Below are 26,939 nucleotides of genomic sequence, written 5' to 3'. Positions count from 1 at the left end.
GCTACAGAGTAGATTAATAGTGTGTAATTTAGGCATAGAAGATTTTGATTAAATTAGTTATAGATTTAGTTGTAGTTAAGCAGTTAGTCTAGCCATGTAATATTTCCTTTATTCCCTTATACCGATGGTTTGTAACTATGGTGGGGTAATAAAGATGTTACTATTACTACTTGTGTTATTTCTATAAAATATTCAATCTGTATTAAATATGTGTATGTACCTACTGCATTACTGTGCACTGTGAGGAAGTTCTAAGCAAGAATAGAATAAAATAGAATAGAATAGAATAGAATAGACCCATCGCCTAGATCCGCATCGCCATGAACTGAGGAAAGAATATTGCAAATCAATTTATTTTGATACGCGCATAATTCTGATACAATTAATTTCTCTATTACTACCTTAAATACTACAATTACGCCTAATCACTAATTACACCCGGTCTCAAAACTGCACTAACTAAGATGTTTATTTTTGTCCTAGACATTAAATTCTTTTGTAGTCTAGGACAATATGTATCTTACCCGTATTAATTCACGCTAGTGCAAGTATTTATTTGTGTCACTAGTCTGAACAATGTTATCCTTAGCTTACAATACATAAATATGAATTAACTGAATGACTGTATAGATGAATGAATGGATGAATTCCCTGATTGGATTATACTGGTACACAAGAAAGAACATATTCGTGTTAGTGCTGATGAACTAGTGTATATGAGTGTGTGATTAGTGTCCTTATTGTATCTACTACCGCAAAAATCATATACATATACAGCTGGATTATCTAACGGAGGTATGCTCTTACGATTGTTATGTTCTTTAACTGCCTGTATGAATCGGAATCTTGCATACAGCGCAAAAAATCCGATCCCTTGGGTTCCTGCTGAGGACAGGTTTTACTGTATGTCATGTTTCCCTTTCTTTCTTTCTTTCTTTCTTTCTTTCTTTGCTAATCCGTTTATCTTCCAGGATTGGTTTCGCCCTCGGACTCAGCGAGTGATCCCACTTCTACTGCCTAAAGGCTAGTGTCCTGGAGCGTTGAGACTTTGGGTCTGGGGATGCAACTGGTGTGGAAGACAAGTACCTCGCCCAGGCTGCCTCACCTGCTATGCTGAACAGGGGCCTTTTGGGGGAATGGGAAGATCGGAAGGGAGAGACAAGGAAGAGGAAAGGAAGCGGCCGTGGCATGAAGTTAGGTATCATCCCGGCATTTACTTGGAGGAGAAGTGGGAAACCACAGAAAAAACTTTTCGAGGATGGCTGAGGTGGGAATCGACCCCCCTCTACTCACGTGACCTCCGGAGGCTGAGTAGGCCACGTTCCAGACCTCGTACCACTTTCCAAATTCCGTAGTAGAAACGGGAATCAATTAAGGACACGGCCACTTCCTTCCAACTCCTAGGCCTCCTACCCATCGTCGCCATAAGACCTATCCGTGTCGGCGCGACACAAAGCCACTAGCAAAAAAAGAACCGGGAATCTAACCCGGGCCTCCAGGCATGGCAGCTAATCGTTTCTTTGGTTTTTTTTATTTTTGTGAAAGAAGTTGAATGAGACATGGGCCAACATTGCTACTTATATAACACACAGAAGACCGGTTCTGTTGTTAACAGAGTCGTTGCCAAGTAAGGAACTGGTTTATGTCTGGTCCAGTACGAGACATAATACGCTTGCACAATTTCAAGGAGGTTAATTTATGATTAAAGTGCAGCATTTACTTATCCACCTGCAGGCAAAACGCTCAGTCTAGTAACAATAAAGATGCAGATCGGAGGTGTTGTACTATTTTTGATCGCTTGCGCGGTGTTCTTCAAGGTCTGGTGGTCCCGAAGACGACTTCGACAACTGGCTAGTAAGATACCTGGTCCACCAACAATACCACTTCTTGGTAACATACAGCTATTCACAGGAAAACCAGACATAATTTTTTCAAAAATACGTCACAGTGCAGTCAAGTATCATGGACAGGCCATGAGAGTCTGGTTGGGCCCATTATTGTTTGTGAGTCTTCTAAATGCTGAAGATATTGAATGCCTTATGATCAAACATAGAATAATTAATCATGATCATTACCTCATGAAGGTGTACGCCCCAATCTTAGGAAATGGATTAATAATGTCTAGAGGAGAAGAATGGAAGAAGCAACGCAGGATCATTGCACCAACATTACACATCAAGGTTGTGGAGACGTACACTGAGGTATTTAACAAACAAGCTAATATCTTGATCACGAAATTGAAACAACTAGCTGATGGACGAACATTTGATGTTTATGAACTACTGTCTTTATGTGCTCTCGATATGGTCTGTGAAAGTAGCATGGGCATTAATATGGATGTTCAGAAGGATGAGAGCTCAAATTTGGGTAGAACTATAAACAACCTGATACGAATAAGTACCAAACGTAGTCTGAGACCATGGCTGTCTTTGGACAGTATCTACTATTGGACAGCAATGGGCAAGGAAGAGAAAAGGAACACGAAGATGTTAAATAACATTGGTCAAATGGTGATATCAAATAAAATGAAGGAATTTCTTGGGAGTGAGTCAACTTCTGGTTCCGAAGAGGGGAAGAAGAAATCATTTCTAGTGCATTACATGAGCTCAAAAAAAGAAGAAGGATCTTCCTTTTCCGAGAAGGAGTTACGTGACGCTGTGAACAACATCATGTTCGGAGGACAAGAAACTACGTCAAGTACCATGAGCTTCACCTTAATGTTCTTAGCCCTCCACCCTCAGATCCAAGAAGAGGTCTACCAGGAGCTGAGGGATGTGTTCGCTGACGACTGGAAGCGGCCGGTGGAACCAGAGGACGTGAAACGAATGGAATATTTGGATAGAGTTATAAAGGTAAGTCCAAATATAAATCTTGCATGCCAGTGAGAGTGGTATTGATTATTGTTTTGACAGAAAGTACAACTGGGCAACCATCCCCTCTTAACACTACGTTGTTTGGGCCAACAGTCTATAGACTAGTTTGATGCAGGTCTTCATGCGCACGGTAGCTAGAAGAGAGACGGTAGTTGTCACGAGACAGATGCGCAGTGGACTGCCGTGGTCGTGACGTCACTGGTCCGTCCCTCCCATTCTACTACGTATTGCTTGGCGCGCTAATATTAGTCTATAATATCTTTGGTGTCGGTGATTTCACTCAAGCAGTAAAGTTGCAGTAAAGCATTGTTGTTCGTCTGCGGTCTGGATATAGTTTCTTTAATTATTATTATCCAATTACTTTCGAAGCTTGCGAATGTTTTGAAAGTCGTGAACTTGTGCTTATCGTTCGAGAGTGAAGTGAATTGCAGTGTATATGTCGTGTTTGTGCTGTAAAAATTCCGGGCTGTGCAGTTGCAGGCTGTACAAACCATCCCAACAACGAAACGAATCGTAAGTTTTCCTTTTACATATTCCCAAAAGACCCAACTCTACACAAATAATGGATACAATTTTGTAAAAGAAAAGATGCTTTTAACTCTAAAATCGCACGTATATGCTCTGAACATTTTCTGTCCTCTGATTTTGAGAGAGATTTACAATATGAACTGTTAGGCCTTCTCCCTAAGCGCTTGTTAAAATAAGGAACAGTTCCTTCCCAAAACATCCCCACGTTTTCTGCATCAATAGACAATTCAGAGAGAATTACACGCGCCGAAAGGCGGGATTGTAAAAAAATTCTAGAATCGCTAATAAGCAAATCTGTAGGGAAATTAAGTGACCTTTCTCAGGAAGGACAAATTAACGAGCAGTTGGGCCAAAAGAAAGACAACTTGCCCTTCAAGTGTGAACTAGTTGGTGTGACGGTCGAAAGTGGAGAATTAAAAGAAAGAATAAAATAACTCACTGAAGATCTAAAACGAGCCCAAACCAAAAATAGCGAAATTGGAGGCAATTTTAAAGATATATGAGGACATTTTTTCTAAATGTTAAAAGCAGTATTTAATAAAGGGGAAGTGCACAAACTGGTCACCCGAAGATGTAGCCAAAGCAGTTACAATTCGGTGTATCTCCAAAAAAGATTTGTCATATGTTAGGGAAACACTGAAATATCCCCTTCCTAGTGAAACAACAATAACACGACTGTTGTCACAATTTTCAACTCCACGTGGGTTTTTGTATATTAGTTTTAACCTATTAAAGGGTCAAGCAAATATTATGAATGATAACTTTAAAAGAGATGTAGTGATGAGCTTTGACGAGATGAAAGTTAAATATTATATATGCTACGATAGTGTCGAAGATGTATTTACGGGGCCTCGTGTAAATGTGCAGGTTATTATAATAAGAAGTATAATTGGTAAATGGAAACAGCCTGTTTACTATCAGTTCGACCAGACCGTCATTACCGATTTATTTTATGAAACGGTAAAACTTGTTGAGGAAACGGGATTTCGCCTAAGGGCTTTTGTGAGTGATACGGGTGGTTCCAACCGAAAGCTAAACATCGACCTGAAAATAAGTCCAGAGAAGTCTTCCATAAAAAAAAACATGTACTGATGAACGTGTGATTTGGGCGTTTTGTGACGTTCCTCACATCCGTAAGTTAATAAGAAACCATCTGTTAGACCAATGATACACGCTTGCCTTTGGAAAAACTTTTACAAAATACATCTTTGTAGACTTAGTACATTACCAGAAAATTAGGGACTTAAAATGCACTCATAAAATAACCGAACAACATTTACTAGTAACTGGTAGTGAACGACAAAACGTAAGAAAAGCTGCTTAACATCTCTCTGACACTGTGGCTAAGGCTATATCGTATATTTTTTCCTGAGAATGAACATGTAGTACAATTTGTCGAAACTGTTAATGATGGATTTGATGTTTTTACTAACAGAATCCCTCATCAACCAACAAACAAGTTCAAAAGTGCTTACGGAACAAGTTTAGAGGAACAGGATGTTATCCTGAATAAAACGTTCGACCTGTTTTCATCAGCAAGAATTACTGAAAAGACTGACTTACTACCTTTTCAAATAGGCTGTATGGTTTCCATCCGTAGTTTGCAGGGATTATTTCGAAACCTATCAATATCCACTAGCATCGAAATGTAATCGAGATGTATTAGAGTCATATTTTTCTATGATCATAGGCGTAGGTCGGTTTTATGACCACCCCCTGCCCACAACAGTTACCCAGAGAATAAAGTCCCTATTACTGAGCAAAAGTGCATATGACATAATTAAAACTGCAAAATGCAACAGGGAAGAGTGTGAAACATTAATTGTAGATGTCCTCGACCGAGTAGACTGTGCTGTTACTAATGACACCTTAGAATCAGTCGAAACTAACTTTGGAAATTTATGATTCAGAGTATGAAGACTTTAACTGTATAGTTGACTCATTAATAGATCAGTTTACTGACCAGCACAATCTCGAAAATTGCTTACATAATGAAAATAAGGACTTATTGAAAATGTTGGCGGGGTTTATTGCATATCAAGTTACGAAAAAAGGAATCACCACTAGCTTCATCTACGGAGGAAAAACTGGGTAATGCATTGATATTAGGAACTCCAACTGGATCTCGGCTTTGTCTAGAGGAGACCTAATGAAACCATCTCCCCACTGGTTCAACACTGTTTGCGAACTAGAAAAAAGATTTCCAAAGGTTCCACGGAAATGGTCTAAGAAAGTGCCCAAGAGTGATGAAGGAACTGATAAATATCATCAGACCTAAGTAGAGTGAAGTCGACGACTTCGCTGTTACGTGTTTTGTGAGAACTCGTTCCTTTATTAGAATGAAAGAACTAAAAAAAAAAAAAGAGAGCACTCAAGAGGTCGGTGAATGAAAGCTGGACTACGGATGCGCATGCTGACGTTGCACGGAAAAAATCGAAGAAAATGAACAAAATTAAGTCTTGAAAGGTAGGCCCAAATTAGTAGTAATGTTATTTTTGTTATTTATTTTTATTATTATTATTATTATTATTATTATTATTATTATTATTATTATTATTATTATTATTATTATTATTATTATTATTATTATTATTATTATTATCTTTAAGAAATTGAACTCTTAATATTTTGTTTTGAAGTATTTTGTGATTATAAACTACAGCCTTAATATACTTTTGTGAAATAGGGCTCCATATTGTACTGGATATTCAATAATAATAATAATAATAATAATAATAATAATAATAATAATAATAATAATAATAATTTTTGTTAGTAATAAAAAAGCAATAATGTTAGTACAGTAACGGTACTTAATATTTTCAGGAAAAGTAACAACATGCAGTATTTAATTTTGTGTATTTCATTTAGACTTTTTCGGTTAATATCATTTCTTGATTGTTAAGCTTTGGTTTATTTAATCTGTACTTGTATAGGGTACTTACGTTAAATTCTTTCAAGTAATTGGGACTGTAAATACTAACATTTCCGGTGTATTGATGCATTTAAAAATGATTTTTAAACTATTGTGGGTTTTAAAGTAGGTCTGCAATATTTACGAAAGCACACAAACAAAATAATAAAAATTATAGTTTTAGGCAATATCTTAGTGGTTTTTGTGTGAAAAGATCATATTACAACGAAAACGTATTTGTGATAAGGAAGATAAGCGGGGCGCTCCGCACACTGATTTGTAGTAAGTTACAGCGCCTGGCAGGCGGTCCACGGTCCTCTGACGTCACACGCTCCTGGCCGGCTGCGCGTGACATCTACCGTCTCTCTTTAGCTACTGTGTTCATGCGTAACTACTATATCCTACATCTGCTCTAATATGCTTGTTATATTCATACCTTGGTCCACCCCTACTGTTCTTACCTCTTACACATCCCTCGAAAACTGGCCGAACAAGTCCTGGGTGTCCTAAGATGTGTCCTATCATTCTATCTCTTCTTCTAGTCAAATTTATCCAAACCGATCTCCTCTTACCAGTTCGATTCAGTAACTCTTCACTGATGATTCGATCTACCCAGCTCATATTCAAGAGGCTGCCTGGAGAGGCGGTAAGGACGTAGGGTCGAATCCCCGTCAGGAAGTCTCAAAATTTAAGAAACGGGATTTCCACTTCCGGAGGTATACATGACCCTGAGATTCAACCAGCCTACACCAAAAATGAGTACCGGCTTAATTCCTGAGGGCAAAGGGGGCAGGGCATAGAGTTAGCCACTCTACCCCATCAAGTGCCGAGGTTACGGATAGTGGAAGCCTTTACTTTCCACCCCTCCAAGGGCCTTCATGGCCTCTACGGAGATGAATTTGCTTCTTTGTTTTATGCATCTCATATTCAGCATTCTTTTGTAACACCACATTTCAGAAACTTCTATTCTCTTTATGCACTAGTTTTCGTCTATGATTCACTTCCATTGCCAAACTGCACACGAATATTTTCAAAATATTCTTCTAATTCTTATATTAATGTTCGAAGTGAGCAAATTTCTTTCCTTAAGAAAGGCCTTCCTTGCTTGAGCTGCCTGCATCTTGTGTCCTCCTTACTTTTTCCATCATTAGTTATTCTTCTACCCAAGTAACAATATTCATCTACTTCCCTTAATACTTCACTTCCTAATCTAATATTTCATCCATCACCTGACTTCGTTCAGCTACACTCTATTACCTTTGTTTTGTAATTACTAATTCTCATCTTGTACTTCTTCTCCAGGACTCTGTCCACACCATTCAGCAAATTCTAAGACCTTCCACACACTCAGATAAAATAATATCATCGGCAAATCTCAGAGTTATTATTTCCTCTCCTTGGGCTGCAATACCCTTTCAAAAACGTTCTTTGATTTATTTTACCGCCTGTTCTATACATGCAAATATTGAAAAGGAGAGGAGAAAACTGCAAACTTGCCTCACTCCTTTCTGGATTGCTGCTTCTTTTTCAAAGTCATCGATTCTTATCACAGCACACTGATATTTGTTCAGATTGTAGATAATTCTTCTTTTTCGGTATCTGATCCCAATAGCGTTCATAATCTCAAAGAGCTTGGTCCGATCAACATTATCGAATGCCTTTTCTAGATCTACAGTACAAACGCCACGTACATCGGCTTGTCCTTCTTCATTAGATCAAATGTAAAGTTAGAGGAGCGATGTCCTTTAGCAATCCAGAACGACTAAAAAATGTAAGGGTTGTTAATCCAAGTGAGTGCATTGTAACGCCTATTTTAAGTACAAGTTGATGTTTTCCATTGATTATTATTTTATGTAAGACCGTAAGTAACGTCAGTCAAGTCAAAGTGACGATTTTATTTGAAATCAGCGAAGTGCATTTTGTGTTAGCCGACCTCACGAACAAAATAAATTCTTACACACGGTCTAGATAACACTTGTAAATTGTAAACTGTATCTTATTCTGTATCTTTATGAGACGAAAGCATCGCGAATTGGAAACATTAGGGTGAGAAAATGAATTTTATTAGATTGACAGTTTAACCTGCGTATGTTGATGAGATCTTACTTCACTGGACGGTTTGCAATGGTACATGTTTGGAGTGTTGACATTGCAGGTCATTTGGAGCTTCACACTCGAGTTATGTCGCGAATATCGTGATGGTTGTGATTATTGCTTTCAGTGATACAGTAGTAGGTGATATCAAGTGAGATTTGAGTTTACTTTTATTTAGCGAACTTCACCGCATGTGTTTAAATTATAATGAGTAATAGATTTAACTGTCCACCTCTGTGGTGTAGTTGTTAATGTGATTAGCTGCCACGCCCGGAGACCCAGGTTCGATTCCCGGCTCTGCCACGAAATTTTAAAAGTGGTACGAGGGCTGGAACGGAGTCCACTCAGCGTCGGGAGGTCAAATGACTAGAGGTGGATTCGATTCCCACCTCAGCTATCCTGGAAGTGGTTTTCCGTGGTTTCCCACTTCTCCTTCAGGTAAATGCCGGGATGCTACCTAACTTAAGGCCACGGCCGCTTCCTTCCCTCTTCCTTGTCTAACCCCTCCAATCATTCCATCCCCCCCCCCCACAAGGCCCCTGTTCAATGTAGCAGGTGAGGCTGCCAGGGCGATGTACTGTTCATTCTCCCCAGTTGTATCCCTCGTCCCACTATCTCACGCTCTAGGACACTGCCCTTGGGGCGGTAGAGGTGGGATCCCTCGCTGAGTCCGAGTGAAAAACCAACCCTGGATGGTAAACATATTAAGAAGAAGAAGAAGAAGAAGAAGAAGAAGAAGAAGAAGAAGAAGAAGAAGAAGAAGAAGAAGAAGAAGAAGAAGAAGAAGTTAAACTGTTCGAACCTGTTATTTAATTTCGATTTCACGCTTTATCGTAGCATCTAGACACAGTTAATATTTTCAGATTCGAGTCCATTTATGTAGCGAATTTTACTTCATGTGTTAGAATTTCAACGAGGATCAGACTTCAATATCTGGGCATTGTCTTAAAGTCTCGATTTCATCCGGCAGTATGAGTGATGTGTAGATACGATAGCATTGGCTCTACGATAGATTTAGGATGCCGCGTACATTATAATCATCGTTAGAGGTGGATAGACACTGTAGCGTTGACTCAACGACAGGATAAGGAAGTCGTCTGTACATTGCCAAGTTATGGGTCAGGCAGTTTTGTGAAACTACTTGAACGCTGTTAGTGTCTGCAGTAGTGGGTACAGATACAGAAGATATTAGCAGACACTATTTAGGCAATGTTTCGGCATAATCTTTACTAGATGGAAGGTGCTCCCATAATAGCGTGCATCAGAAGCGGACCTAGGACCTAGGGGAAGTTTTCATTCCCCTCCCCGAAGGGGAGGAGCGGGCCACCTAAGAGGTAACGCCTTTCTCTGGCCTCAGTAGCGGCATAAATGTAAGGGTTGTCCCACGTGAAAACCTGGTTAATAGAGAGTGATCCCTCCTACTTAACCGCGTGCGTTCACGTTCGATGAATTTTCGTTGTTGTTTATTTCTGTTTCTTTACCGGTACTTCAAGATTTATTGTTCTGGTGTATAGTATGTTAGAATAGTGCAGTGTGTTGACACTAAGCTAACCGGGGGAGTTGGCCGTGCGGTTAGAGACACGCAGCTGTTAGCTTGCATCCGGGAGACAGTGGGTTCGAAGCCTACTGTCGGCAGCCCAGAAGATGGTTTTCCGTAGTTTCCCATTCTCACACCAAGAAAATGCTGAGGCTGTGCTTTAATTAAGACCACGGTCGCTTCCTTCCTACTCCTAGGCCTTTGCTATCCCATCGTCGCCATAAGACCTATCTGTGTCGGTGTGACGTAAAACAAATTGTAAAGAAAAAACCACTTAGTTAATTTTTGTAGGATTTACACTACGAATGCTGTTTCGATTCGTCAGCCCTTATTATATTTTAATTTCATTTTACGTTATTCACATTACAGGTGAGACGTTGATCTACCGATTACCGGGCGAGTTGGCCGTGCGCGTAGAGGCTCGCGGCTGTGCGCTTGCATCCGGGAGATAGTAGGTTCGAATCCCACTATCGGCAGCCCTGAAAATGTTTTTCCGTGGTTTCCCATTTTCACACCAGGCAAATGCTGGGGCTGTACCTCAATTAAGGCCACGGCCGCTCCCTTCCAACTCCTAGGCCTTTCCTATCCCATCGTCGCCATAAGACCTATCTGTGTCGGTGCGACGTAAAGCCCCTAGCAAAAAAAAAAAAAAAGATCTACTCATTACCTTGTAGCTTAGTTTAAGGGGACAAGTGTGGGTAGACAGATTTGTAATTGTATTTGTAGTTACGTAGAATTGGAAAGATTTCATGTTGTGTGTTTTATATTATGGACTTGTATTATAATTAATTTAAGGACGTAACTGTTTCATAACCCGAAAGTAGGTTTAGTAACAAAACGTCTCGACTGATTTATCACTTTCATTTAATTTCTGTGGTTGGCGTTTCTGCAAACGCATAATGAATTTTTGGTTCCCTGCGTTTCGCAGTTTTCTTCCTTCAGAATGATGTAACGTAAGACCTCCTCGGATCAAGTGTTGTTGATTAATTCTGAAAAATTGTTTGGGCTGATGCATGTTTCAGCATCGGGATTCATCTATATTCTAACTTACGGGTGTCACGAGGTGACAATACACGGTGGAATTTTAATTTTAACTGTGATCATTGCTGTTAACTTGTAGTGAACACCAAGTAATATTTCGCAACCTATCCAAAGCAACTGATAGTTAGTTTGGTTCGATTAAGCATCCATTCGGGGGATGTTCCAATGTCCGAGAGGATACTCGACTGGTGGATAACCTTAATTAAATGTAAATCTGGAATTCTACTTGTTGAAGGTCGGATTTTCCATGGATCGTGTGGATTAACTCTCAGTTATCGTTTGAGTCAATGTTGCCCGATTTTCAGGTTTTCTATTCTTTTTCTGGTTTTGCTGTCCACAAATCTTACATTGCGTTTTCATTCTTTGGAAGCCAATAATATAAACAATTCCAAGATACTTTTACCACCCACGCTATGCTTTGTAACTGCGTTAAAACATGTTGTAACAAATTTACCTGACTTTTTCTTGCATATTTAGTAAATATAATGATCGTGATTTCATTGAAGAAATTTTATTAAGCACATTTTTGCTCCTCACTTGAAGTAATTATACCCTCCTCTGAACCCTACCGATTGGTCAATGAAGTGACTGCAAGAACGAAGTAGCCGAGCCAGACGACTGACGATGGAACGGTAAGTTCAAGGGTTCAATCTGACATACTTCATCCTCTTCATCTGCATACATAACAACATCACAGATACACACAATAGTGAATACATAATATGATAGCACAATGAGTTTAAAAGCACCGGTGCTGTATGTTTTTTTCAAAGCGTAGGCGATGCATCTTTCCCGGTTTCATTCTGCCCATACAATCCACCACTGGCTAGTTTCACCCAGTTCACCAGTGCTCTCTTTTGTTTTCGTTTTGTCTTTTTTACTAGTGGCTTCACGTCGCACCGACACAAATAGGTCTTATGGCGTCGACGATGGGACAGGAAAAGGCCCAGGAAGGGGAAGGATGCGGCCTTGGCCTTAATTAAGGTAGAGTCCCAGCATTTGCCTGTTGTGAAAATGGGCAACCACCATCTTCAGGGCTGCCGACAGTTGGGTTCGAACACACTATCACCCGCATGCGACCTCACAGCTGCGCCCCCTCACCCCTCACCCCTTCCCCCCAGTGCTCTCTAAGGGAAGGCACACTGACCTAAAACTTGTAGCCTATTATGTTAAGCTCATCTCAACACTCAACTCCCGAGTTCATATCCAAAACCGGACAAAGTGTCAGAGCGTTCGTTTGTTGTCTAGGTCGATCTATCAATGCACTCGGGGGACATCGGGTTCAAATCCCACGTCGGCTGTCATGCGAATGCCTTTCTCATTCTTATTACCAGGGAAGTATTAGAACCGGGAACGGTACACTTACGAGAGCCGCAGACGTTTTCTTTCCGAATTCTTAACAAAATCTGAGCTTTAAAAAATACGAATAAGAGAATCGGTGCCTAAAATAGCGTCATAAAATATTATTATTATTATTATTATTATTATTATTATTATTATTATTATTATTATTATTATTACGGAGATATCCGTGGTAGTTAGAGGTGAAAGAAGGTGCGGGCGGGAATAGGTCTCAACTACAAAATTAAAGTTAATTTAAAACTTTAACAAAGGTTATATTTTCAAAACTTAACAATGATGACATAGAATTTGTAAACTTAACAAGTCAACAACAAGCCAAAATCAGGTACCAAGAAATCACAAGATTTAGGGGGTTATTACAAGATCTGGGCTTCGAGCCCCAAATATAATTTCTTGAGTTCTCAGCTCACAATAACAAGATACCAAAGGGCAGAACACCCTTAATTACATGGAGCATTAGCTCCCAACTTTACATCTCAAGCCTCTCTAAGGCACTTTTACCACAACACCATAAAGAGCTGTCCCGCTCTCGACCTTTCAAGCCTATAAAGGCAATAACGGACTCTTACACAACCTGCCATCAAGGTATAATAAAGAAACAGGGGTATATCGTACCCAATCTACTGGGCCTTCGCAGGAAGGAAAACAAAACGGGTTAAGTAAATGGCCCAAAATACAAAATTGAATGGAGGCGATAACTTGCACTCCTACACCAAGTTTTGTCTAAAACCTATGTGGCGCTAGGCCGATCATACAGGGGCTAATCCCAAGCTAGGGAGGTGACACGTATGAGAAAACTTTACTATATTAAAGAAGAGAAGAACGGTTATGAAAACGTAGTCACCTCCTTTTCAAAAATGAAGGGGAGTTCGAGAGGGTGAAGCACTCTCTATCCCCGCTTTACAGTAATTTATAGATTTTACATAGACATAAAAGAATTTACATTTTAAAAAGGTAGGTTACATACTAAAGGTTTCGACACCCTCCCCGAGAGTTAAACTGCTGAGCTAGCAAGAAATGAAGATGTTAACAGGCCATTACCTTGTAGATGAACTGCTGCTTGAAGAAGGAGGCGCTTCCCGCCCCCTGCTACATATTCACACACTAAGAAAGATGTTACTGAAGTGGCACCGAGACAAGAAAATCAGCAGTTTATATACCCTCGTGGAATATTCGAGACCTTTCATGAATGATAACAACCCGCCTACAAACTTTTATTGGCCAACAGCAAAAACTAATACACAAGACGAGGAAGAAACATCTTATTGGTGGAGAATTAATTACGTTGGTTACATTCAAACGGGCAGAAAGAAAGGATTTATATTGCCAACCCACAAACCACAGAACAAAATTTAGTAAAAATAAAACTTAGGAATACAATATTTCTTCAAGAAAGTGCATTCCATTGCACCAGAGTGTGTTACCATAATTTTGGGTAGCGACATCTGTTAGAGAATGTTCAAACTTCTTGATACGGAGCAAACAAACACAAATCAAAATAGACACAGTTCAGAACACTTCAAAATTACCAAATTTACAGTAGTGACATCTTCCGAGAAACAGTTGAGTTAATACAGTTTGTTAAAGTTCAGGCTTTCTCCTGTAGAGAAGTTTCAACTGGCGCAGTATTTGAATTAGCGGCGTGGAGGTGTACCACCCGGTACAATTATTATTATTATTATTAATATTCGTTTCGTTGTTGTCCATTGTAATAATATACAACCTTGTACTACAAAATAAACTTGTAACTTTCCTTATAAGGAAACGCGGGGCCCATTTTCAATTATTGCGGGTGGGGGTGGGGGGAATCTTCTTAGCGTCGCTACTGGAGATATTGTACACTAGTTCAATGTTCGCGCACTACATTGTAATTCTAGACCAGGTCATATTACTATTACTACTACTATAGAGTGATAAATAAGTTACAAGATTGTGAGCAACTGCAACGTGACCTCGAAAATGTTGTGAGATGGACAGCAGACAATGGTATGTTGATAAACGGGGCTAAAAGTCAGGTTGTGAGTTTCACAAATAGGAAAAGTCCTCTCAGTTTTAATTACTGCATTGATGGGGTGAAAGTTCCTTTTGGGGATCATTGTAAGTATCTAGGTGTTAATATAAGGAAAGATCTTCACTGGGGTAATCACATAAATGGGATTGTAAATAAAGGGTACCGATCTCTGCACATGGTTATGAGGGTGTTCAGGGGTTGTAGTAAGGATGTAAAGGAGAGTGCATATAAGTCTCTGGTAAGACCCCAACTAGAGTATGGTTCCAATGTATGGGACCCTCACCAGGATTACCTGATTCAAGAACTGGAAAAAATCCAAAGAAAAGCAGCTCGATTTGTTCTGGGTGATTTCCGACAAAAGAGTAGCGTTACAAAAATGTTGCAATGTTTGGGTTGGGAAGAATTGAGAGAAAGAAGAAGAGCTGCTCGACTAAGTGGTATGTTCCGAGCTGTCAGCGGAGAGATGGCGTGGAATGACATTAGTAGACGAATAGGTTTGAATGGCGTTTATAAAAGTAGGAAAGATCACAATATGAAGATAAAGTTGGAATTCAAGAGGACAAACTGGGGCAAATATTCATTTATAGGAAGGGAAGTTAGGGATTGGAATAACTTACCAAGGGAGATGTTCAATAAATTTCCAATTTCTTTGAAATCATTTCGGAAAGGGCTAGGAAAGCAACAGATAGGGAATCTGCCACCTGGGCGACTGCCCTAAATGCAGATCAGTATTGATTGATCAGTACTACCACTAAGTGAGCCTCTGCCTTAAGAGTGCACACTGCTCATTCAAAACAGCACGTCAGCGTAGGGATCGAATAACTGGAATACTATGATGAACCAGTGAGTTACGTGCGTGCAGTACGGTATCAGAATATGTATGAACCAGAGGAATGACATGCTAAAAAGAAGAATGTTTTCTAACTCCCCAACTATTTCCCGCCAATATTCAGTCAGGCTGTTATACTCGGTACGCAGCAGTAATCCCATCTATCGGAGTTGAGCGGCAGCATAAGAGACAAAGAACATCACCACAAACAATGGTCAATATAAAGTTATTGTTGATCAATGTTATGCGCTTTCGATATTGTAGGCCTTCACATTTCGTTTTCTTCCGTCTCTTAAGTACCACTCTTATCATAGTCGGTACGTTAAAACTGAATAAAACAAAATGATCGGAAATTGCATTCTCTATAACATTTGTTATGTAGTACTTTTCGATAGGACCAATAATATAGGTATTTAAAAATTAAATTTTAGGCGCCTTCCACTAAACTACAATTTCATACAGGGCGAATGAAATTGTTTATACCTTAGACTGTAGTTTCTTATTTCCCGACTCTATATACTGACTTTCATTAAATTCTGTTTGCCCATTTTATCGTGGCTTGGCGTTGATATGGACTTGGCAACAAAAATACAAATTCATGAATATCTGTGTTATCAAAGCCGGTACGGTAACAATGTATGATATAAATGATCGGAAATTTAATTCTATCTAACTTTAGTTATGTAGTATTTATCGATAGAACCACTAATAATATAAATATTTGAGAATTAAATGTTAGGCCTTCCCCTAAACTACCGTTTCACTCAGCGTGATTAAAATGATTTACAGCCTAGATTGTAGAGGCTCATCGCCCGACTTCACATACCGATTTTCATTAAATTCTCTTCAGCCGTTTTCTCGTGATGCGTGTACATACACAGACAGACAGAAACTACGAAAAAGTAAAAAAAGTGCATTTCGTTGTTGCTATGGACATGACCGATACAGAAACACCATTCTTTTCAAATTCTGAACAATGTACAGACAAAACTCTTATTTTATATACATAGATTGTGATCTTTCCTACTTTTAAAGACACCACTCAAACTTATTCGTATACTGATGCCCTCCCACGCCATCTCTCCGCTGACAGCTCGGAACATACCACTTAGTCGAGCAGCTCGTCTCCTTTCTCCGAAGTCTTCGCAGCCCAAACTTTGCAACACTTTTGTAACGATACTCTTTTGTCGGAAATCGCTCAGAACAAATCGAGCTGTTTTTCTTTGGATTTTTCCCTGTTCCTGAATCAAGTAACCCTGGTGAGGGTCCCATACACTGGAACCATACTCTAGTTGGTGTTTCAGCAGAGATAAATACGCTCTCTCCTTTACATCCTCACTACAACCCCTAAATACCCTCATAACCATGTGCAGAGCTCTGTACCGTTTACTTACAATCATATTTATGTGAATACCCCCTTTGAAGATCTTTCCTTATATTAATCCCTAGGTATTTACAATGATCCCCGAAGGGAACTTTCATGCCATCAACGCAGTAATTAAAACTGAGAGGACGTTTGCTATTTGTGAAACTCACAACCTGATTTTTAACCCCGTTTTTCATCATACCATTGCCTACTGTCCATCTCACAATATTATCGAGGTCATTTTTCAGTTGCTCACAAACTTGTAAATTATGTATTACTCTGTACAGAAAAACATCATCTGAAAAAAGGCTATCTCTGATTCCACTTCTTTACACATATCATTGATATATGTAAGAAAACATCAAGGTCCAATAATACTGCCTTGAGGAATCCCCTCTTAATTATTACAGCCGCACCAACCTTCGAACTCGATCGCATTTCTATACATCTGTGTGTCATGTCTACTGACCATGAGTAATCAAACATTGAATTAGGTGGTTGCCTACGTAATATACAAGGCCTGGAAGAGCGGGAAATTTTTCCGCCAGAATAGCGGGACACTTTAGGTTTGTAGTCTTACTGGTGGATGTCAGGATTATGGGCTGTTGTCAGTGAATTTAGAGCCGTAACTTGGTATAAGATTCGCATTAAATGGTTTTCATGGTATATTTTGGCGTGCTATAGCTGTACAAATTATAGAAGCCTTATTGATGCATGCTGTTATCGTTTTTCCTTAATTAATTACAACTTTAATAATGTTACATCTTAGATAAAGCTTCACATACTCTAATTCTCTGAATTCTATTTTCTAGAAACAGAGCCACCCGTTCAGTCACTCTTTTGTCAAGTCCAATTGCACTCATTTTGGCCAGTACGGTAGTCTCCCATGATCTACCCTATCAAATGCCTTAGACAGGTTAATCGCGATACAGTCCAATTGACCTCCTGAATCCAGGATATCTGCTATATCTTGCTGGAATCCTACAAGTTGGGCTTCAGTGGGATAACCTTTCCTAAACCCAAACTGCCTTCTATCAAGCCAGTTATTAATTTCGCAAACATGTCTTATATAATCAGAAAGAATGCTTTCCCAAAGTTTACATGCATTGCATGTCAAACTGACTGGCCTGTAATTTTCAGCTTTATGTGTATCACCCTTTCCTTTATATACAGGGGCTACTATAGCAACTCTCCATTCATTTGGTAAAGTTCTTTCATGCAAACAATAATCAAATAAGTACTTCAGATATGGTACTATATCCCAACCCATTGTCTTTAGTATATCCCCCGAAACCTTATCAATTCCAGCTGCTTTTCTAGTTTTCAACTTTTGTATCTTACTGAAAATATCATTGCTGTCGTAGGTAAATTTTAATACTTTTTTAGTATTAGTCACCCCCTCTATCTGGACATTATCGCTGTAACCAACAATCTTTACATACTGCTGACTGAATACTTCTGCCTTTTGAAGATCCTCGCATACACACTCCCTTTGTTCATTAACGATTCCTGGAATGTCCTTCTTGGAACTTGTTTCTGCCTTAAAGTACCTATACATACTCTTCCACTGTTCATTAACATTTGTATGGCCGCCAGTTATGCTTGTCATCATGTTATCCTTAGCTGACTTCTTTGCTAGATTTAATTTCCTAGTAAGTTCGTTCAATTTCTCCTTAATTCCACAGCCATTTCTAACTCTATTTCTTTCCAACCTGCATCTCCTTCTTAGCCTCTTCACTTCCCTGTTATAATATTGTGGATCTTTACCATTCCTTACCACCTTTAGAGGTACAAACCTATTTTCACATTCCTCAACAATTGCTTTAAACCCATCCCAGAGCCTGTTTACATTTTTATTTACCGTTTTCCACCGATCATATTTATTAAAACCTCCCTCATGCCTGTTTTATCAGCCATATGGTACTGCCTAATAGTCCTAATTTTAATATTTTCCATTCTTTCACATTTATTTTTAATTACCACAAAAGCAGCTTCACGATCGCTAAGGCCATCTATTACTTCGATTTCTCTATAAAGATCATCTGGTTTTGCCAGCACCACATCCAGAATATTCTTCCCTCTAGTTGGTTCCATCACTTTCTGAATCAGGTGCTCTTCCCATATTAACTTATTTGTCATTTGTTGATCATGCTTCCTGTCGTTCGCATTTCCTTCACAATTGACGTTTGGTAAATTGAGATCACCCGCTACAATCACGTTCCTTTCCTTATCGTTTCCCACATAGCTGATTATCTTATCAAATGATTCTGAATCAGTAACTGCGCTACCCTTTCCTGGTCTGTACACCCCCAAAGACATCAGAGATGAGCCTCACCCCTAGAATCTCGTGTCTGTCATCTTTAACTTTTTCGTAGCTTACAAATTCTTCTTTCACCAGAATGATTACTCCCCTTCCTACCATTCCTATCCAATCTCTACGATACACCCTCCAGTTCCGTAAAAAAAAATCTGTATCCATTATATCATTTCCCAGCCATGATTCAACTCCTATTACAATATCTGGTAAGTATATATCTATTAAGTTACTTAATTATATTCCTTTCTTTACAATACTTGTACAGTTGAGCACTAACATGTATATGTCATCCCTACTTGATTTCCAGTTCCCTGTTCCCTTAACACCGCTCCCTAGGCCAGCCTGTTCCCCTGAATGTATCTCTATATAACCCTTCTAACAAATTTCCGAACTTATATGTACCACTGCGGTTTAAGTCAAGGCCATCCGAGCGCAGATCACTATCCCCTACCCACCCATTAAGATGTAGAAATCTCACTCCCAGTTCCCACAAACCCACTCCATAGTCTCATTTAAATCCCCAATCACCTTCCAGTCAGTATCCCTCCTACACAGTATTCCACTGATAACAATCTCCGCTTCCTTAAAATTCACCCCTGCTGCATTTACCGGGTTCCACACATCCCCAACTACTGTATGTTGGTACTTATACCTGGTTGTCTTACGTTGTTAGTACCAACGTGAAGCACTACCACCTTCTCCTTTCTCTCCTTCTTTTCTACTTTTCTCAACATCTGTCTCAACCTAATTCCTGGATAACACTCTACCCTGGTACCCTTTCCTCAACACACTTTCCCGACATGTCTAACGATGGAATCCCCCATGACCAGAGCCTCAGCCCTACCCACCTCATTTGATCCCCTCCCCTCCTGGTCAGTCCTATCTTTCCTGACAGCTGCAGAAGCTACTTCCTCCTCCCTTTTCTCCATTCCATGACCCTGTTCCACCTGTCTTTTCCCATCCACTACTCCACATTTCCCTTCCCTACCTCTTCCCTTTCTCCTACTTCCACACTTCTCGGCAACAGTTCCCCGTTCCTCATCTTCCCTCGATTGTTCCATCTGCAGTGACTCGCATCGATTTCTCACCGACACCTGTCCTGAATTCTGATCCTGAATGGATCCCTTAGCCTGCAATCTCCTTCCCTTAAAAAATTAGACCATCTGTCTTCTACAATTCCCCCTCTCCTTCCCATCCCTCTTTTACACCTACTGTATCCTGTACATTGTTTGAGGGAGGCCTACTTTCCTTCCTGTCCTCTGAGAGAATCCTAATTATCTCCCTCAAGCTCTCTAACTCCTCCCTCATACTCCTTAATGCCTGGCCACACCCACAGTTACTACACTCGCACTCCTTAGCCATTCTTTACTAAATAATGAAAAGAAAAGGAAAAATAAGATAACTTATTCTGTGCAAAATAAAAATGAAAGGAAATAATTATTGTCTACGTTAGTTCACAAAGATCAGACGACAATAAGTTAATTAATATAGGTTACACTACAATACTATTTAATTGTACGATTTTTTATTCCTACAACACGCTAACAGGATGAAAATTGCTGTTAATTACTGGAAACAGAGAATAATACACAAGAATTACACAATTCTTAACTCCAGTTAGGTCTACCCTAATTACAATAACAGAATTCTAGTAAGTGAGTTACTACAGATACCACAGAAACGGTACTATACTACACAAATATTTCACAGTAATAGAATAAACACATTATTTTCTAATAATATACTATAATACACTGCAATAATTTTAAACTATGTTCAGACTAAGTACAGATACTACAATACACTACAATAATTTTGAACTACGTTCAGACGTATTCTAATTACAACAGGTTATGGCCAAGCACAAACAGAAAAGATAATTGCCATTAAAGTTTGAAATTCGCAAAACTACTCAAAATTATAGGCACTCTAATTTCTAATAAGTTACAATACTACACTACAATAATGCTATAACTACGTTCAGATGTATCCTAGGTTATTACTAAGCACAAATAGAAATGGAAATTCCAATTAGGCCTAAATTAGATATTCGCAAGAACCACCGATAGGTACTCAAAGATTACCAACAAATTTAAACAAGTAGACAGATCAATATTAGTACTACTTCATCCTACTATGCTGTAATAGAAATTAAACCTACCGTTTGCACAAAAAATACGCATGAATATAACGGGCAAGATACCATCTAATATACCGTATATACACTACAATTCTCAACTGAAATCTGGTTATGTGATTATTACAGAAGGTGGATTACTATTATTTTCCCTACTCCGCGGGACGGAGAATAAAAGTATCCTTAAATGCTGAAAAATATGAGGTTGTTTACAATAATTTCTCAAAAGTATTACTGTCTAAACTACGCCAGGGACTTGAATTGAAATTATTGTAATGTAGGAACTTGATTATTAGCTAACCGCTCATAAATACTGAAATATCAAGGGTGTGAAATATAAATTACGGATACTTTAACTGCCTTCTCAGAACTACAAATGATCGAAATACAAGAATCAGCTGATTTTTATTTATATCTTCTTGATACACTACACCAGGGCTGTCCAAATCTAGAATTAAAAATTATATGAAAATATATTTACTCACATAATTAATGTGAAATCTGGCAATGCATGCTCGCTGTAAGTTGAGGAAAGTCTGGTGTGTAACTGGAACAGGCTGCTCTTAACGCGTCATCCAGGTGTGAGTCTGTCAGGCAGGATCGGTATTTGTTTTTTTATTATGTTCATAGTCGAAAAGGCGACCTCACAAAGATAGGTTGAACCAAAACAAGATTGAATCTTCAGAGCAACACTGCGGGTAATAGGATATTTTTTACCGTCCACCAGAGTCCAGAAATTGCCACTTGTTGCGTAGGAGGATTTCAAAGAAAGGTCTGACTGAAGGCTTAAAATTTCCATTTCTAATTCTTCAGGATTATAATTTTCGAATATTTCACACACCCTCCCTCCAAGCTGACAAACGTCAACAGAAGCGAAGGGATTATTGACAAACATGATCACTGGTTCAAGCTTTGAAAACTGGCTAAATCTGCTACCAAATTCGGACCCAAGAGTTTCAAGATGTTTAGCAAGAGATGAAAAATCACGCTTGCCGCCATTTACTGTATCTGCCATAGATTTCAAATTTGGAAAATGTGAAAGGGAATTTCTATTTAAATGGACAATCCATACCTTAAGTTTCTTTTCAAATGCATTGACAATACTTATCATACCTGAAATATTATGATCTTTTCCTTGCAATTCGAGATTTAACTCGTTTAATTTTGAGGTGATGTCTGTCAAGAATGCTAATTCGATTAGCCAAGATATATCATCAAGTTCGTGATAATACTTCCCAGGGGATGATTTCATAAACTCTCGTATTTCATCCAACAGGCAGCAAAACCGTTCGAGTGTTTTCCCCCTACTAAGCCACCTTACGTCTGCATGAAGGATGACGTCACCATACTCCGAATCTGACATACTTAAAATATTTCTGAACAATCGATGACGAGTAGATAACGATCTTATATAATTCAGGACATGAGTTACAATTTTCATGACATGATCGAACTTTAAAGCCTTTGCGCATAAAGCTTCTTGATGAATAATACAATGATAAGAAAGAAATTTTGGAAATGATTCATCCTTAGCGCAAAGAGAAAGAAATCCATTATTTCTACCAGTCATAGACGGTGCCCCATCTGTTGTTATAGCGACAAGCTTTGACAGTCGTAAGTTACTCACTTTGGTGAATTTAACGAAAGTATTAAATATGTTTCCCCCCTAGTACGTCCATGAAGTGGCAATAGCTTGACAAATTCTTCCTTTACTGTACAATAATTAAAAACCTTTCTAGCAAATACACACAACTCAGAAGTGTCAGACATATCAGCACTTTCATCAAACTGGAGTGAAAAATGTTCACAGGATTTCAAATCCTGATGTAATTGAGATTCCATATTATTAGAAATCTGTTCAACCCGCCTAGCAACAGTTTGGTGAGACAACTGAAGACATTTGATTGAAGATATCAGTTCAGATTTATCTTTGTGAGATTCGAACAGAGATTCAGAGGCATTTAGCATAGCTTCTTTCACTACTTCCCCCATCACTGAAAGCTTTTTTTGTTTCCTTTTAGCTAGGACGTAACAAATTTTCTAAGAAGCTATTGTCACGTTACACGTTTGCTGAACTGGTCTCTTAAACGCACATTGTTGCAATGCCAATTAAGATTTTAGGTCTTTCACTTTGTGTTTTCTTAGTTCAGAATTAACAGGAAATTCACTGTCATTGTGATTAGTAAATGAATGTCGCTGTACATTACTTCTTTTAGGAACAGACACGCTAGCATTACACAATAAACACACAGACTTTCCTTTGTTTTCAATAAAGCAATACTGGTCCTCCCATTCACTGCTAAAGTTACAATGTCTTTGCCTCTTAGCCATGTTAAGAAGAAACTGATTATAAACTGAATAATTTGAAGTTTAAATAGTAATGAAATAAAGCACACGAAACATGTTCAATGTACAATTTATCACAACACAAGGCACTCAAAACGTATTTCTAAAAGTCCTGCATAAGCTCACAAGTAATACTGAATGTTCGCCTGAAAGCTAGGAAGTGGTAACATTCCAATTGCAAGACTTTCATAAATCGTTTGTTCATTGTTTACGGCACAGCTTTGTTGGGATTAAAGTTACTTTGTGGGCAAATTGGGTGTCCCATTGTCGTCCTGGTGAAACTCTGTCATGGTAAGTAGTTTATGGCATTGCAATCAAGTGAATCATAATGAAGCGGTTCTGTTTGGCAGAATAAATATGCGGCTATATTTGGCTCCGTGAGTAGAGTTGGCCTTAAACCTGGCGCTAGCCCTCCCACAGTGAGAGGTTTGTGGAGGATTTCCCTTTGTCGCAACTACTTACATGTCGAATAGCTCTCTTTCTGAACCTTTCTTCTATCTCTTCACTAATTGCGTACCCGAGTCAGTTAGGCCTAGATCACATTTATGGCTTACTCAAAGCTCTTTATGTATTTGGAGGAACGGATATAACAAATTTCCTAACTTTGAGGACGGTATTTTTAAGAGAAAAAGAATATTTATTGAAATGCAAAGGTATTGTTTTCAAATATTATGTAAAATTTAATTTGGAAATTAATTGGGAAGGGCGCCATAAAAGGGCACCTCGGGCGCCGCATTGGACAGAGCTGCACTACACCATTCGTTCACGATTGTAGCCAACAATGCCAATATTTGAATACGAAGAGCGACAATAGTCAATAACAATTACGACTGTTAACTATTTCGCCAGTGAAATACTGTCTATCCTGTTGAAATCCTTTCTTTAAACAAAACAAAATTTACAACAGTATCGCGTTATTTAAAGAAGTTATTACCTTCGTGATAGGTGGGACCGTTGAACTGCTATTTGAAATACCCTGTCAAATTCCTGCCATAATAGACCAGAACCGCCGCCGAAGTTACGATTCTCTTTAATATCCCGTCTTTGTAAGTATTTTATCAACAAACCTATTGATATTTTAATAATACTATTAAAAAGAAAGAGATATTTCTTCTTTCACGCAGTCCTAAATTACAGGTTGTAATCCAGCGAACTCCTACGGAACTACTCAGTGTGAAAACTGTAAATAAATACCACTAATCGCAGATTACTACAAACAAAAACTAAACACAATTATTTGTATCACACACACACACACACACACACACACACACAAAATGTGGTAAATTTCTACAATTATTAACTTATTTTGTCCGCCTCTGTGGTGTAGTGGTTAGTGTGATTAGCTGCCACCCCCGGAGGCCCGGGTTCGATTCCCGGCTCTGCCACGAAATTTGAAAAGTGGTATGAGGGCTGGAACGGGGTCCACTCAGCCTCGGGAGGTCAACTGAGTAGAGGTGGGTTCGATTCCCACCTCAGCCATCCTCGAAGTGGTTTTCCGTGGTTTCCCACTTCTCCTCCAGGCGAATGCCGGGATGGTACCTAACTTAAGGCCACGGCCGCTTCCTTCCCTCTTCCTTGCCTATCCCTTCCAATCTTCCCATCCCCCACAAGGCCCCTGTTCAGCATAGCAGGTGAGGCCGCCTGGGCGAGGTACTGGTCATACTCCCCCAGTTGTATCCCCCGACCAAGAGTCTGAAGCTCCAGGACACTGCCCTTGAGGCGGTAGAGGTGGGATCCCTCGCCGGGTCCGAGGGAAAAGCCGAACCTGGAGGGTAAACAGATGATGATGATGATTAACTAATTTATCACTGAGATAACACAGAGCTCTTGGAACACCCAATAATTCGCTAGCGCATCCAGCATCCCACATTGTCCCACATTCATCATAATAACGCTATTTTTGCCTCTTGCTTGACATTTCTATGTCGTAGCGGTCTATTCTAAACACAACCTATTATAATGTCAACCATGTGTGTTAAAATACTATTCCAACGTACCGCTAGGAGCGTTTTGTGTAAAGAAACAAAAGATGCTCACTGCCAAACGCGTTCAGAAATCTCACGGAAACGTGTTAATTTGTCTTTAACAATTGCTTCGTAATAAATGTTGGAAATGTGTCCATAAAACAGGATATTTTTAACTGAAGTGTTAAATTAATTATAATTATTAGTTAACACTTGTTAAGTAAAAGTTAACATATAGTTGAAATGATAAATTTTTGTTTCCAGGAGACGCTGCGAATGGTACCACCGGTGGTGGTATATACTCGAGAAATATCCGAGGAGGTGAAACTGCACACCTGTACTCTTCCGGCTGGTTGCAGTGCAGTGATATTTAGTTATGTCAATCATCGAAATCCTAAATATTTCCCAGATCCAGAACGTTTTGATCCAGACCGCTTCTTACCTGAGAGATGTAGAGAGCGACATCCCTACAGTTACATTCCATTTGGAGTAGGACCAAGGATGTGTGTTGGCATCAAGTACGCTGAGATTGCCATGGCTGTTGTGTTGGCCACAGTTTTGAAGAGTTACCGAGTGTTACCAGTTATGACGCAGGAGGCTCTTCTGCAGCTGGAGATAGGAATAGTCGCCAGACCAGTCTCTGGATTTAAAATAAAAATGCTTCCACGTTGATGAATCGTCATCTTTCATGTCTTTTAAGTGATGTTTGTAAGGAGTACTTTGGAGTATTTTTTATTTGAAGATTTTCAGTGCAAAACAGCGCGACCTCCAAATGCATCGGATTACACTGGAAATTGAAGTAGAATTCATACGTATTCCGTGAAAGACCACGATATATGCAATTGTCGCCGGGTTATGCGGGGATTGTTTAGAATCTTTAGTAAACTTAAATCCCCTACTTCTCAATAATATGATTTCTGCAAATATCATAGTCTTGCACTGACACGACGAATGGTTGATGCTTACAAACTTTTATATTTAATTTCACAGCGTCCTTTTAAACAGGGCCTGCTTTAGCAAAATCAGGGCCCCTGGAACTAAAATTATATAGGGGCCTTTGGCATAGTTTCACTAAATGTGTGTGTGTAAGGGTTGGTACTTTTAATAAAAAACAACATGTGTTTAAATTGATTATCTATATTAATAAAATAACTTGTTCTGACTGACTGACTGACTGACTGACTGACTGACTGACTGACTGACTGACTGACTGACTGACTGACTGACTGACTGACTGACTGACTGACTGACTGGCCATCGCCGAGCCAGTACTACTGGACATAAAGAAAAGAAATTTTGGGGAGACATTTATATTATAGTGTAGATGCTCACTAAGGAAGAATTTTTGTATATATCGTCGCTAAGGGGGTGAAAAGGGGGATGAATTTTTAAAATGAGTATTTTTATATCTCAAAAAAAATATCAGTTCAGAGCAGCGAAAATTGGTATTTGGAATCTCCTTTAAAAATAAAGAAACACGAGTTTCGTCGTTTTCGGTAAATCCACGTAAGGGGGTAAAACTAAGTGAAAATGGAGTTGAATCCTTTTTATGAGTATACTTATGTCTCATACACTGTAGATGTTTGAGAAGTAAAAATTAGTACATGGAATTTGCTT

At 39.1% G+C, this 26,939-nt stretch overlaps 1 protein-coding gene across 1 annotated transcript; it reads left to right on the top strand.

The window, feature by feature from the left end:
• The first annotated feature begins 1,848 nt into the window (after positions 1 to 1,848).
• LOC136883208 (cytochrome P450 4V2-like) lies at positions 1,849 to 26,449 on the top strand. The gene is made up of 2 exons (XM_067155405.2): positions 1,849 to 2,852; positions 25,587 to 26,449. Exons 1-2 carry the CDS (start codon positions 1,974 to 1,976, stop codon positions 25,992 to 25,994), a joined length of 1,287 nt encoding a protein of 428 aa, XP_067011506.2. The 5' UTR covers positions 1,849 to 1,973; the 3' UTR covers positions 25,995 to 26,449.
• Positions 26,450 to 26,939: the final 490 nt, after the last annotated feature.

The sequence above is a fragment of the Anabrus simplex genome, chromosome 11 (assembly GCF_040414725.1).
Source record: "Anabrus simplex isolate iqAnaSimp1 chromosome 11, ASM4041472v1, whole genome shotgun sequence".
Classification (NCBI taxonomy): domain Eukaryota; kingdom Metazoa; phylum Arthropoda; class Insecta; order Orthoptera; family Tettigoniidae; genus Anabrus; species Anabrus simplex.
Note: the sequence above shows the minus strand (reverse complement) of the source record. Positions and strands in the feature narration are given on the sequence as shown.

Excerpts from the sequence above, each read along its gene's own strand:
- LOC136883208 (XM_067155405.2), top strand. The coding sequence starts at position 1,974 with ATGAGAGTCTGGTTGGGCCCATTATTGTTTGTGAGTCTTCTAAATGCT. Across the intron at positions 2,853-25,586 it reads ATTTGGATAGAGTTATAAAG|GAGACGCTGCGAATGGTACC; the intron begins GTAAGTCCAAAT and ends TTTTGTTTCCAG.